This window comes from Bidens hawaiensis, unplaced genomic scaffold, assembly GCF_021521415.1.
Source record: "Bidens hawaiensis isolate Kalapana, Puna unplaced genomic scaffold, B.hawaiensis_p1.1 tig00001032_1, whole genome shotgun sequence".
Taxonomy (NCBI): domain Eukaryota; kingdom Viridiplantae; phylum Streptophyta; class Magnoliopsida; order Asterales; family Asteraceae; genus Bidens; species Bidens hawaiensis.
In genome coordinates this window covers 816,854-832,386 of record NW_027491060.1, presented here as the reverse complement: position 1 = coordinate 832,386, position 15,533 = coordinate 816,854, and the positions used below count along the sequence as shown (strand labels likewise).

Here is a 15,533-nt window from a genome sequence, read left to right as displayed (position 1 = left end):
TCTAATATATAAAAGAAAAACAAAGAAAAAAGAAAATATTGATGAGTATATAGATAAATATAAGGGAGTGAAAGGGTAATTATAAATTAAACTTGCAAAAGTTGAATATAATTGAAGGGTTAAATTTGTAACTATATTTTAGGCTTATAAGTGTATATATGAGTTGTACTCTTATGCTTAATTGACTTGTACATTATCATGAACATCTCAAAATAAAATAAAATTTACATTGAAACATCGACAAAATTACGCACGTTGCAATGGTAAAGTCGGGTGTTTTTAAAACATAATATATTAAAAGTTATAGGAGAAATAAAAAATTTAAATGGATATGTCAAATAAATGGGTTAAGTTAAGGGATTTATTTGTAACTACTTCATAAATTAACAAAGTTTTGTTGAAGATAAAGGATCATAATTGTAATTATTTTCTAAACTAAGTATACTTAACCGTTCAAGTTGTCTAAAATACTATAGTACCCCTACATTTTCAAATTTGTATGCATTAAGGATAGTAATTTATGCAATAGAGTTTGTACCTTTTAAAATTTAAGAGGTCCTTCACTCATGCATTATATATAATATAGATGATGTCTTTGAAGCTTGGAACCGACCATTTAACCAAATCGGCCGCTTTAACATTTAACGGGTGCTATATGACATCTTAGTACTTGACAAAATTGAACCACGAAAATTGGCCGGTTCGGTTTGTCTTTTTCCAAAACAGCGGTTCGGCCTATCATTTTGGTCAAAACCGGCCGATATTAGTCCATACTCCCCCATATTTCTTCGATATGGAAAAATGATGATGTGTATAGAAATATAGAATTTTGATATGAACTGCTTCTATATTTCATAATTTAAAAGGTTATAGCAACATAAATCTAGGAGCAATGGTTCAAAACAAACTGGGAAGGATACTGAACAAAAACAAGAATCATGAAACAAACAAAGGCAGTCCCTTAATCAATCGAAACCTATGCAACAACGTGTGCTCCCACAAAACCCACTTTCTAATCTTCCTTTTCACCAGACATTCGGCTATCTGGTTCAGCAACAGAAGTTGAACCAGTATAATGAAACGGGTCCCGAGTATTATCACCCGCCAACGGTTCTTCTTTTCCAATGGTTGCAATGAGAAACACAACAGCAAACAAAAAGATGAGGATGTAAACGGTTCGCATGCCAAGAAGTGACATAAGATACCCGGTAAACGAAGGCCCGAGTGTTTTTTCTATCACTTTTCCCTCTCTAAATCTTTCAAGAAATAGTGTGATTTGGGATCCTTGATCTTCACCTTGAATGCTTTCGGAACCGATAACCTGATTGACATTTAAACATGAGTACCTAATGGTCGTCTTTTTGTAACCATGAGAACTTGTTACCAAAAAACTCACATGTCCGCAAACAAGCATGGCCGGGTTGACCCGCAAACACATTTTCGCTTGTTAGAAAAACAATATTGTTACAATAATCTAGATCTTTGAATTGAATGATTTCAAAGTTTGCATGAACAGAAAGAGTATGCAGGTCAACCCAACCCGTCCCAACTCTATTTGACCCAGGGGTGTCAATTGCGTCAAGTTGGTGCGTTGAATTATTCAACCTAAAAATGACCCATAGTTTTATTCGTGTAAAAATGACCCATCAACCCTGACCCACATACACTTAAAATTGGGTAACATGTTTAACCCATATATCTAAACAGGTCAACAAGGTTGGTGGCTAATAGTCAAGTAGTAAATGTGTTAGGTTGGCGGGTTGTAAAAAAATGTGCTAAATGGGGGGTTAGTGGGTGGGCCTGTTTAACTAAACATGTTGGCAAATCGACATGTTTAACAGTTTGACTACACAGGTTAAACAGGTCAATCTGAAGACGACTCGCTTAACCCATTTATCTAAACATGTCAAACGGGCGGGCAGGTTGTGAGTAATAACCAAGTTGTAAATGTGTTAATCGGGTTTGGGTAATAGACTAATGGGTTAGACAGGCCATAAACAGGTTAGCGGTGTGACCTGTTAAAATAAACAGATAGGCGGCTCGACGCGTTTAGCTAAACGGGTTAAACAGTTCAACCTGAACACGACTTGTTTAACCCATTTATCTAAATGTGTCAACCGGGTCCACGGGTAATAACTAATAATAAAGTTGTAAACGTATTAATTGGGTTGGTGGGCAGTAAAGAAAAGATCACACGGGTCATAAACAGGTCAGCGGGTTGACCCGTTTAACTAAACAGGCCAGCGGGTCAACACATTTAACTAAACGGGTAAAACAGGTAAACCCGAACACAGCACGTTTTTAACCGGTTTGCATAAGACAACCCAACCCATTTTAACCCGTTAAACAAGCGAAAACAACTCACCGAGGAAAAAATTTCATTTCCATCCCAAACGACCATCTTTGGTAATGAGGTTTTCCTACCAACTTCAAAAGCCTCAGCAAAATCTTGCCATTGGTTAAAACCAACATAAGCGAATACAAATTCACGGTTAGCAGATGCAGCAGCCCTCAATAACTTAATAAATTTCTTTGATTCATAATGTGTCTCGTCCTCAAATATAGTCAATACAATGTTGCGTTTATCATCTTTTAATAGCTTTAGACTCTCACTGGTTATTGGTAGGGTCAATGGTAAAAGATTTTGCTTAATAAACTCTTCCACAAGCTTATCTGTGTATTCATAAGAGAAAGAAGACATATATTAGAGCAATAAAACTGAATATAAAATTAAAGAGCTACTTTTTCTGGGAACCAGCGTGTTGCGGGTCAACCCCGCCCGATTTGACACATCAGTATAGGTGTGCATGAAACTGAGATAACCGATCCATAACCGAACCAAAACAACTGAACCCAACTCAAAACCAATGGTTTGGTTTTCTGATTTTTCAAAAATTGAGTTACCAATTTGGTTTCAGTTTTGCGTGTACCAAAACCGAAAAAACCGAACAGCACCCGTAAAAACCGAGAAAATCGACTTTTTTTATTGAATTTATGGATTATAATTTTTATTTTTGAATATTAAGTAATTTATGAAAAGTTTAATAACTGGTGTGGTCTATAAATTTTAGCCTAAATGTGTAATAATCAATCAACCATTGATTAATAAAAAAGTTTAGAACAAAAATTTTCAAGCCCATATGGCAAAAGTGAACTGAAACAAGCCCATTGTGAAAACCGAATGGTGTTAAAATAACTTAAAATGTATAATCATAAAATGTATATATTAGTTCTTTTAAGTTATCTGTTAACTACAAATACAAGGGCATTAATGTCATTTATTAAAATTAGCCAGGTTAACCTTCACCCATTTTAGTCATTAAGGGATCGTCCTTGTTACAAATCTGCAAATTATTGAACTAAAGGTGTAATTTTTCAAACTTGGGGACCAAAACTAAAATCAGTCCATACCACAGAGACTAACTGTAATTATTTAATAAAATCAAATAAATAACTAACCTTCAAAAAGGCCATAAAAGATAGTCTGTTCATTAAAATTTGGATGAAGAGCCAGCAAAGCAGGCGCCTTATCAAAATCATATAAATTCATGGTTTTCTCAGAGAAATCTTTTGCAACAGAAAACCATGCGTTTTTCTTGAATCTAACCGCCAAATTTGATATTGCTGACTCCTCCAAACCAAAACCTATAAATATAGGAAAAGATGTCCCAGCCGACTCAACAAACTCAGTAATACCAGAATCAGATTCAAGAACAGTAACATCAGGAGCAACAAACTTCTTCAGGTACCGAACTAGCATGTCAGATTTTCTGGGCCCACGGTAATCAGTTGGAACTCCATTCATAAAGATCTTTAAGGTCGGGAACCCACTGTTACGTAACAGATGCGTGTTTTAGAGAAAATAAAATCTACTGATGTTAAAAATCATAATGCAGAAATTAATAGAAAACAAATAACACTGATTAAAGGTGGCAAATGTGCAGGCCATGAGGTTTGGTTAACGGGTCAAATGGGTCATCTTTGAATTTGGGTCGATACGTAGGTTGGCTGAAACTCTTTTTGTCCAAAAGTTTAATTTTTTATATGAACATTTAGTGTCATATATGAGCCTTTTATATATAACACAAACCGAACTACATCTGGATAATGGGTAAGCGAGCAACAAGCTGCGCCGCTATCCCCTTTTGAATCGCAAAGCCTATTCTACTAAATATAAATCCTTGGTTCCTCGGGCTCTGCGAGTCACTGTGGACCACCTTCTGCACCCGCTCCAAGAAGCGAACCGCCTCGGGAGCTAGGGATCCAAAAGTGTCGAAGGCAAATGGAATGAACACGTGCTGATTCTCCATACACGATGTCTCATGCTTAGCAACCTTCCTAGACTCCGCTCTCAAAACCGCCTGTCCCGGTACGAAGCCACTGTCTCTCAGCCCCACCAACGGGGACACCCCAGTGAGGTCAACACACGCATGCTTACCCCCTGCCCAGCCAAACACAAGAACATCCACAGGACGCAGGGTAGATCTTCCCTCACGCTGATCAGTCAAAAAGTTAACAGGTGCCTCTTTCTTGGCTGAGATCCCGGCACGTCTAAGCACATCCCATAACACATCTCTAACTCAGTCATGACGATACTTGAATCCCGGCAATTCCTTACAGTGGAGGGCATGCTCACCGAATCTATCCAAACAAGCTTTTTTACAAATGGGGCATAATTCATCTGGAGGGAAAAGGGGAATCATAAGCCGGTATTTAAGGATGGCTCTGTATTCAACTGCCGACATCCGTTGCCCAAGACCTTCAATGGGCAAAACAGTCAAAAAATCCTGGGCATGAGCCCCCTTGAGACAAGCTAAAACTGCCTTTTGTCTCGGGGTCATATCGAATCGCTCCTCCAAATCATGTACGTGTTTACCATAAAGAGCACTCGCCAAGGTTTGTTGAGGTTTCTTGGGGGCGGTCTCCTTATCAGTAAAACCGGATGATGTAGTTCCTTCAGTTAAATGATTTAGCAATGTTTTGGGTCCCAAAATATAAAGCCCATACTGTAAACCGAAAAACGAATGGAACCCAAATTTAAAAAAAAAAACTAAAACCGAACAGTTTTCAAAAACTCAAAAACCGAATTTTTGGTTTTTTGTTAGATTTGGCCCAAAATGATAATCTTGGGCCTAAATCTTTTCTTTAATTAGTAATTAGTTGAGTATCATTTGGGCCTAAAATTTTGGGTTGCACTATTTATTAAATTCTTGCACATTGCCTAACATTGAAAACAAAAATCCATAAATATGGTTTGGCTCGTTTTTTTCAGCTTTAATTACATTCAAAAGCTGAAACCGAACTGAAAAACACAATGTGGACTATGGACCCGTTTGACTCGTTCTTGTTAGCCTTTTAGATATATTGCATGTTATAAGATGACCTGAAGTGATTCATTTATAGGAAAATGCGGTTGAAAGTGCCACATCCGATATTGATTTTAGACTGAGTCAAAGGCTTAAAGTGAATATTAGTTGGAACTGAAATGAAGGCATGCAACGTACTCAATTTCATATTTTGAAGCAATGCGGGAATACTTGTCCGCATCAATTTTTGCAATCACAACAGGCTTCTTCAATCCAGAAAGCAAAGGAGCTGCTTTATCTAACTGAACGAAACATCAACGGTTTGTTAGATTTTATACAGACCACACGAATTACAAGTGAGCAAAATTAGAAATTAGAAAATGATGCATTTATAAGAATCTAATAGGCGCATATGTTTCCTAAAAGTTGGAGTGTTTATCTAAAAGTTGCCATGATTATTGAAAGAAAGAATGTTGTTATTATTATTATATCCTAAAGCATTTAGTGTTGTGTTTCCTGTTGATGAAATTTCAATTGACTAGGTTATATGAGCAAGAATGAATATGTTTCAACAGCAAAGCATATAAAGTAATCTGAATTGATAGCATCACTAATTAATTAATGAATGAATTGGCATTTCTATTAGAACAAAACAATCATGACTATTAATTAGTGATTTATAGTAAGTATTACCTCTGGAGAAAGACGCTTGCAGTGGCCACACCACGGAGCATAGAAATCAACGAAGATGAAATCAAAGGCGGAAATAGCCGCTTCGAAATTGGATTCATCAAGCTCCAACACCTTCCCATTTATATCAAATTCATGGCAGTAGATCGGTGGGATTATAATAATATTAATACAATTGAGTGCTGCGATTATTATTATTAAGCGGAGGACATAATACGACGACATCTTTCAAGGAGTCTAGTGATATTTCTAGTTATTAGGGCTTTGTAAACCAAATGAAGATCAATTAGGCAGTCAGTTTTTTTCCTTTGGCAACCAACGAAATAATAACCAGTTTTATACAGCAACCATCTTTGAATATATCTTTTTAGATGAAACTAGTAAATGATCCTGTGCTCTTTGACGGGAGCGTTGATACACATTAGTTTGTGCATTTTAACGACGACGTTGATAAAGCATAAAGTTAACAAAGTTTGTCTACACGTTACAGTGACTCGATTTTAATAAAAGAATTTGCATTGAAACGTATGTAGAAATATGATTGCCTTTGTAAAAAAAACTAAAATGTCTTTAAAATATATTATATTTGACACGCATGTTATGGTCATGCATTGTGTGAGCTCGGTATTGAATCAAATTTATATCGAAGCATACATAAAAACATTGTTGTTTGTATTAAAATTTAGAGTAACATCAAGTTGCAAAAAAATAAGTTAAAAATATATAATATTTGACCTACATCGATTTTGAATAAAACTTATGTTGAAACGTAATTTAAAATGTATAAGCGTCTATGATCGTATATTTGAATTTTAAGAAAATATAGTATATTAAAATATAAAGGAGTAAAACATGTTAAATTTAAAAGTTAGTTATATAGATAAAAAAAAGTACGCGAGGTGTCAATAAGTAGGTGTCAATAAGTAAGTGGCTAATATATTTACCATTTCATGAATAGTGACTTTATAAATTATAGTTTTTATATTTTTGATACTTTCGAATGTGAACGATGTGTGGAGATTCTCAAACTTTGCCAAAACTCTCTCTCGAGTTCATCTTCTTGTGACCAGGATTCCTTAACACATATGAAAAATAATTTTTATTTATTGACAAAAAGCTAGATCCGGATACGAAAGTGGACGTGTCGGATCCGTGGGTTCGTGGGTCACAACCCACCCCCACCTTAAAGGCAACCCCGGTTTTTATACATACTATAATAACTACCCATGTGTTTTATTTATTTAAGCACTAGGTTAGTTACCCGTGTAGCACACGGGTTAAAATAATTATTATTTTTAAATAATAACATAATGTGAAATACAAAAAAAAATGTATCGCATATAGAAAGATATATTATACGGTATAAAAATTACACATTACGCAATTTAGAAATAAAAAGTTGTTAGAAAATTCATAAATCATACATTATTTCTTTTTTATTTTCTATATCAAAACTTAGTTGTAAATGGCTACATTTTTAAACCAACTCGTGGACCAAAACTCATTCTAATCTTAAACTATTTTGACATGAACAATGTTTGATATTTAACCGGTTAAATAAACTCACCCGTTTCGTATTGGTTACTTATAAAAATATAATATTAATAACTAATGCAATATATTTTATATTAAACAAATTAACATATTTATGATGGTATTAATTCTTTTAAATTAGGATGGTATTATTAAAAATTGAAAATGAAATATTAAAAAGAGAAATGTAATTAATATGAAAGAGAGGAGGAAAAATTTTGTAAGGATTAATATAGTGATGACATGTGTCATTTATAAAGTTTTATTTATTAAATAGTATAGATTTGTTTCTTTAATTTATTTCTTTTGAAGTTATTTAGTTTTCCTTAAAATGTAGAAATGGGTTCTACTTCTATACCCATGTTTATTTTATTTTATTTTCTTTATGTATTTGTATGCATGATGAAAATCTTAAACTCACTCATTCTAGTCTCTAGACGTATATGGTTGATCAGGACTACCCGAACATCTCCATAATATCCAACTAGACCTTCTATCATAATCATATCATACAACATAAAACTATAGGAAAATATTAGAGTAAACTGTGTTTTATATTCATATGGTTTGTCTAAATCTACGGTTTTAGTCAAATAGTTTCAAATTTGTAATTTTCGTCCATGTGGTTTCATTTCACTTGCAAATAAACCCGGCCACACTAACCCCGTTAAATCTTGTCGTTAAACTCATCAGAGTGCCCCTTACGTAAGGGACAATTTTGTCATTTTTCTCCCCAACTAATCCTCAGTCCTAATTCGCAAGCCCTCTCATGTAAGGTGTGGGTGTATTTGAAAAAAAAAGGACAAAACTGCCCATCACGTGAGGGACACGCCGAGGTTTAATTACCAGACTTAACGAGGTTAGTGGGGTTGGGTTTAATTGCAAGTGAAAAGAAACCACAGAGACGAAAATTGCAAATTTGAAATTATTGGATTAAAACCGCAAATTTTAACAAACCACATAGACGAAAAGCACGGTTTACTCAAAATATATATAGTACAAAACAAATAACACATTTTGATGTAAAAAAATAAAATAGAAAAGAGAATGATTCAAGTGATACACGGACCGACTCGGACCAGACGAGAGCATGTCCGTGTCCGTCCGTTAAGCTTTTGACGGACAAACAGACGGTTCAAGAACACTGTACCGAACGAAAATTCATGTCCGTGTCCGTCCATTAAGAAATTGAGTTTGTCCGTGTCCGTCCATGTACGTCCGTTAATATTGTAAACGGACGTTAACGGACACTAATAGATATTAACGGACAAACCAACATGTGAACGTTAATGGACAACGAAAACTAATGGGCAAATATAAACGGTTACATATTAATACCAAACATAAATCTAAACAACTTCACCTACAAATTTAGAATTACACCGTATAACATCCAAATATATTTAACACTAAACATATTAACATAAATTGGATCACATATGAGAAACATCATACATGTCTAGTAATACAAAAGCGTGAATAATAACACTAGAAATTCCACAATTAAATTACAATACTAGATAGATCTAAACACTAACGATACTGGACAGACATTATCGAACGTAATCAACGGACTTGGCCCTTGTTCGTGTTCGTCCGTTGATCTTACCGAACAAATATTTTTGTCCATGTCCGGTTCGTTTATTAAACAGACAAACATAAACGAACTGATTGCCGAACGGACGATTAGAAATCCGACGGTAACTTTATTTTAAGATGTTGATAGACAATCCAATTCCAGTATTCCACTGCAACTTGTACTTTTTAGGGTTCCAAACTTATTATTAAGATGCTATTTCTATTTCTCTGGAATTAGGGTTTTATCCAATTACTACAAATATTAATAATAATAATATGTCTTCCAATTCCAATCACCAACACGACGACCTAGTAGGCTCCTACTTCCTCCAACTATGGCGATCCAAGTCCAAATCCGCAGCAACAGCTTCATATTCAAAAGACGACGTTGAAATGATTAATTCTGATACCGAAACCGAATACCAAGAAGATGATGATGATGATGATGATGAGCCTGTGCCAACGGAACTGGATACTGTCAACAGTTCGGGCGGGTTCTCCATCGTGTTGCCCGATAAGTTATCGGTGCAGTATCCGAGTGTGAACTTACACGGACACGATGTGGGTGTTGTCCAGGCGAATTGCCCCGCGCCTGTGAAGCGTCTGTTTTATTATTTTGAGATATATGTTAAAAACGCGGGTGCGAAAGGGAATGCTGCCATTGGGTTTACGACCGAGGGGTTTAATATGCGAAGGCAGCCTGGGTATGTTTTTAAAATGATCGACACTGTGTTGCTTGATTTGGACTGGATATTGTTTTGAATTTGTGCTTGATGCGTTCGAATATGTGATTGTTGTAGTTCTTTAAATATGAATTGTAGTTATTAGTTTGATTAGTATTATTATGTTGTGTAGAAGCCAAGTAGGTTATAATTGCAACATGAAGCCCTTGATTTTGAGACATATAGCTTTAGGATGTTGTACGTATAGATTATTTATATGTTAATTCACAAACAGAGCTTATTTATCTATAATTTGGGTATGTGATGGTAGAAACCTATGAGAAAATAAAATATTTATTTAAATACCTCATGCCTCACGTTCGAGATGCCGTGTGACATGATAATTTTCTTGATTGTTTCTGTATATATCCATATAGATCCATATCTACACTGAAATAGAAATAAAAACAGAAACCATAATTACTTATTCCCAAAATCACTGTCTTGCTTTAGATCCTTTCTGGAACCTACGTAAGACAAAACATGTTTTCTGACATCCAACATGAACGGTTATGTTAGAATTCAAATTTTCTTTTCACTAATCTTGAAAAAAGGATGTATCTTTTAGTAATGAAATTGATTAGATATTTCAATGTAGTGATGTACATATCACTAAATACAAACGTGATGATTATTTGCAAGTGTAAACTGGTTGTAAGAATGGTCCTTTGAGTTGTCTTTATTTGTATAACTAGCTGTTGTTTATAGTTTATGCTGTATGCTTTGAAATGGTTTCTTTCTTTAACTAAAAAGGTTAGCATTATATTTTTATGTGACAGGTGGGAAGCAAACAGTTTTGGATATCATGGGGATGATGGGCTGCTTTATCGTGGACAAGGAAAAGGAGAGACTTTTGGCCCAGCTTTTACCACTGGTGATACAGTCGGTGGTGGCATCAACTATGCTTCACAGAAGTTATTTTTCACGTAATTTGTTTTTCTAGTTTTTTTCCCTCACATAAGATGGTTGTTATTTCATGCTTTAAAGGAATATGTTCATGCTGTTTGTGATGCCAGGAAGAATGGTCAAGTGGTTGGAACAGTTGAGAAAGATGTAAAAGGTCGTTTATACCCTACAGTTGCTGTTCACAGTCAAAATGAGGAGTAAGTTTGTGCTTTCTTTTTAATACCCAAGTTTTTGAAAATTTCTTTGCATTGGCTACAATTTAGTGTTAAAATATAAACACCTGCCACTCAAATTGATAGTTACTATATGTGTTGAGATTGCATTGATCTTTTTACTTTGAACATATAAAGATATGCGATTTTGCCATCTTGTTAAAAGGTTTGTTTTTGCAGGATTACTGTTAACTTTGGTAAAGATCCATTTCTCTTTGATATCAAGGTAACATAGGATATTCAAAATCCTTTCAACTATTTTTATTTTTTGTTTTTATTTAGTTTGAAGCCTTTCAAGTATTACATTGGTTAAAGTGACAAGTTCATCTAGCACTTTCTATTTATAAATAGACTTGTGTGCAGCCATCTATCCTATAAGTTGAAGTTATTTGATGGTGAACCCGTTATGTTGAGCTGCCAGTTTTTTTCCAGATTATGCGTCTGCCAAAGTTTTACTTTTTAATGCCATCATATCAGAATACAATGTTTTGGTTAACTTTAATACTAGATCAGGTTGGAATAAGATTGCTCAACATTTATCATTTAAATAAACACCTTGTTTTGGGTTGGTGGTCCATTGGCCAAGGCAAAGCCTTTAAACACCTTGGGTTGGGAGGGTTTGGGAGGTCTTAGGTTCAAGTCCCATAGACAACAAAAGTTAAAAGAAATTCTCCGTTCAAAAAAATAACACCTATAAATAGTTATGAAGGTTAAAAATGTAAATATTTGTCTGATGCACCTGCCAACTATTTATGTTGTATCTTTTGTGCTGCTATATAATATTGTTGCCACATGTTTTTTGTGTATGTTTTTATGAGCAGGCATATGAAGCAACTCAAAGGGCAAAACAAGATACATCTATTGAAAAAATAAGTATACCACAAATAGCAAGTTACGGGTGTGTATCTTACTATATTGTATTTCCACTGTAATTAAGTTTGATCCATCAGACTAAAATGTCAAACTATCTTATTTGTATCAGAATTGTTCGGTCCTACTTACAACATTATGGTTATGAGGAAACCTTGAATGTGTTTGATGAGGCTAACCAAACTTCAGTTCCCCCCATTACCGGTTTTCATGATAACGGGTTCAACGAGCATGCCATGTATGCGTTAAATCATAGAAAAATTATTCGAAAGGTATGCTTATGATAGTTTTAGATTATTAGAAATGTATATTATTAATTTCCACATTTTCAATTTGATATGAATTTATTTATTCCTTTGTTACTTTGAAGCTGATTATGGATGGTCAAATTGATGATGCAATTGGTAATCTAAACAAGTGGTATCCCGACACCGTTCAGGTAACGAGTCAAGTTCATTAGATATTGCCGTTTTTTATTTGGCTTAAGTGCTTAACCAATCATTTGGCTTAATTGTTTATACATGTAAAAGTGATATACTCATGAAAATTTTGGTCTCTGCAGGACGAGACATCAGCTATTTGTCTTATGCTATACTGTCAAAAGTTCATTGAACTAATTCGGGTAAACGATTTTTCTATTTAAGATTCGGTCGATGTTTGGGTCAAATTTAGTCAAGTGTTAGGTTTCGAGGAGGCTGAAATGTGAATATGACTGAAAGGATGAAGAAATTATGGCTGTTTTAACTTGATTCAAAAGGCTGTTATGTACAAGAGATGTAGCTTTTGGTTGTACATAAATGGTTGTATATTTATTGTTTTTCAGGTTGGGCGTCTGGAGGAAGCTGTGGATTATGGGAGGAATCGGTTTGAAAAGTTTTATAACATGAAACACTATGAAGATCTTGTTAAGGTAATCATAAGTGATTTTTAAAGGTCATAGTTTGAATCCATTTATGTAAAAACGGATTGATTTGGTTGGATTTTATTGGCACCTGGTCAAATGGGTAGAGTAACAAAATTAACTGAAAAGAAAAATGATCAAATATCTAAAATGCTTTATTCTAAGACACCAGATTTTAGTTTTAGTTAGAAATGCACAAATCGAGCTCTGGGCCCAAATTTATTCAGGTTGGATCAGTTTTTGTATAAACCGATTTGGATTGAAATCGATTTTTCTGGGGATAGGATCGGGTTTGACTGGTTTCAGAGTATAAGGTTACAAACCGATTTCAACCCTACGGTTCAGTTCAGGTCCAAACCGGTTCCAAATTGGGTTCAAAACCGGTTCAGTTCTCAATATGGTTTTTATTTATAATTATAGTATTATCTATATACCATAATATATATTATTAGTTAATTTTGTTTCATACTTATATATATAGTTATCTTGATTATGTAATATTTATTTATTATACTAGCTATCAGTTATTATGTTTGTATAAATAATGGGCTCGTTTACGGTCGCTAGTTTAGGTGAGCTCAATATATGAAGCATGGGCTAGGGCTCGTTTATGAAACAAGCTTTTTTCTATGTCCGTGCTCATTTAAGCTCGCTTTTAGCAAGGCGATCTTGAGCAGCTCATAATTGGCTCGACTCATTAAATACTGCTACATCCATGTTGTCCCTCAACATTATTCCTACTTTTTGAGATTGTAATTATTTGCGTGTAGGATTGTGCTGCTTTGTTGGCGTATGGAGAACCAAACAGCTCACCGGTGGGGTATCTGCTTGAGGAATCACAGAGAGAAAAAGTGGCGGATGCAGTAAACGCCTTGATATTATCCACAAATCCAAACCTCAAAGACCAAAAAAGCTGTTTGCATTCATGCCTCGAGACGCTTCTGAGGCAACTAACTGCTTGTTTCTTACAGAAACGATTACTGAACGAAAATCAAGGAGAAGCTTTCAGTCTGCAAAGAGTACTGCTTACAAAAAACAGTTAGTTGCTTTTTAAACATTTGATTGTCACCATACTGTTGATATCGTGCCTCGACATTTTTTTATTCAAATGTTTCGGTTGTAACTAAATCAAAGTGGTAGCTTGTACATTTTCTCATGGTTTTTGGTAACACTTGAAGAATGTGTTTGATAAGTTATGTAGGGTGTAATCTAACAGTGACATGAAGATAGCATGAAACAAATTGAGTTTAGGTAATTGGTTTTAGTCTAAATGGGTTTGGGTTAGCATAAAATTTCAATATAAAGAAATTAGCATAAAATTTTATTCTTTAATGTAATTTTTTTGTATGCATTTTGATTTATGGCTATAAATTTGTGATTTTAGTGTACTAATATATCAAAGAAAAATGAATTTATGCTAAATTGTGTTTGTTCGTAAACATGATTGTCGTGCTTGAGTTAATATGTCTGTCTGACTGTATTGTCATGTTCATGTGGGGTTTCATCCGTCAGCAATTGAACACGGCCCATTTAACATATGAACATTTTTTTTTGTGACTAATATCCTTTGAAAATCCTAAATTTATGTGTTGCTTGATGTTTTTTTTACTCTTTTCAAGTGTTGGAAACATTACATAACTTATTTAGTATATATAAACATGATCCATGTACTACATGAATTGAAATTTTTTTAATTTCATAAGAAAAGTATTATGTAAAATAAAATAAAAAAATTATAATTACCTAAATATCTTGTGTATTGCATCTGTAGTTGCATTATCTATACTCTCTAAGAGCATTCATATCCCATCCCCTATAATTATGTGAGGGGATTGGTAAATTATAGGGTGAGATTTTGAATTATTGTGAGTGTAAATTATAGGTTGGAGAGAGAAATGTAGTGATTTTTTGTAAATTTGGGGAAACATTTGGGGAACTTTGTTTGCCCCTATTTATTTTTTAATATTTGTTGGATTGGTTGTGAGTAGAGGAGAGAGAAAATTGTATGATAAAAATATTATTTAATTAAACAGAAAAGAAAAATGTAGTGTTTTGTAGTGTAATTATAGAGATATGGATGGGGAATGGGATGTGAATGTTCTAATAGAAGACTACAAGCTTTGACACTTGTCATTCATACACTAAATATTAAACCTTACCCTTTTTAACAAATTTATAATAGTAAAATAATAATTACCATTATTAAAATTTATGCTTCAAAATTTATTAATTTAATATTTACTTCATAATTTTTTTCAAACATTTGTTATTTATAAATATCATTTACTTTAAAATTGTTTTAAATACTATTATATAACAACTCTACTAATAGTGTTAACGGGTTATTGTTTCTTGTATATTGATTACTAGGTTAGTTACCCGTGTGGTACACGGGTTAGAATAAGTAATTTTTTTTAAATAATAACATAATATGAAATAAAAAAAATGTATCACATATATAAAGATATATTATACAGTAAAAAATTACATATTACGCAATTTGAAAATAAAAAGTTGTTAGAAAATTCATAAATCATAAATTATAAATTATTTCTTGGTTATTTTCTATATCAAAACTTAGTTGTAAATGACAACTTTTTTAAACCAACTCATGGACCAAAACTCATTCTAATCTTAAACTATTTTGACATGAACAATGTTTGATACTTTAATCGGTTAAAGAAACTCACCCGTTTCGTATTTGTTACTTATAAAAATCTAATATTAATAACTAATGCAATGCATTTTATATTAAACAAATTAGCATATTTATGATGGTATTAATTCTTTTAAATTAGGATTGAATTATTAAAAA

The 15,533-nt window shown here is 33.7% G+C and overlaps 2 protein-coding genes across 2 annotated transcripts; one reads left to right on the top strand and one right to left on the bottom strand.

Moving 5' to 3' along the window:
* Positions 1–827: 827 nt before the first annotated feature.
* LOC143555892 (protein disulfide-isomerase 5-2-like) lies at positions 828–6,221 on the bottom strand. Its single transcript, XM_077045364.1, has 5 exons — positions 6,000–6,221; positions 5,505–5,608; positions 3,460–3,830; positions 2,366–2,673; positions 828–1,321 (listed from the first exon to the last, which is right to left on the bottom strand). Exons 1-5 carry the CDS (start codon positions 6,219–6,221, stop codon positions 1,013–1,015), a joined length of 1,314 nt encoding a protein of 437 aa, XP_076901479.1. The 3' UTR covers positions 828–1,012.
* Positions 6,222–9,277: 3,056 nt separating this feature from the next.
* Positions 9,278–13,932, top strand: LOC143554306 (ran-binding protein M homolog). Its single transcript, XM_077044095.1, has 10 exons — positions 9,278–9,811; positions 10,609–10,755; positions 10,846–10,932; positions 11,128–11,173; positions 11,769–11,845; positions 11,930–12,089; positions 12,188–12,256; positions 12,380–12,439; positions 12,641–12,727; positions 13,489–13,932. Exons 1-10 carry the CDS (start codon positions 9,384–9,386, stop codon positions 13,759–13,761), a joined length of 1,434 nt encoding a protein of 477 aa, XP_076900210.1. The 5' UTR covers positions 9,278–9,383; the 3' UTR covers positions 13,762–13,932.
* Positions 13,933–15,533: the final 1,601 nt, after the last annotated feature.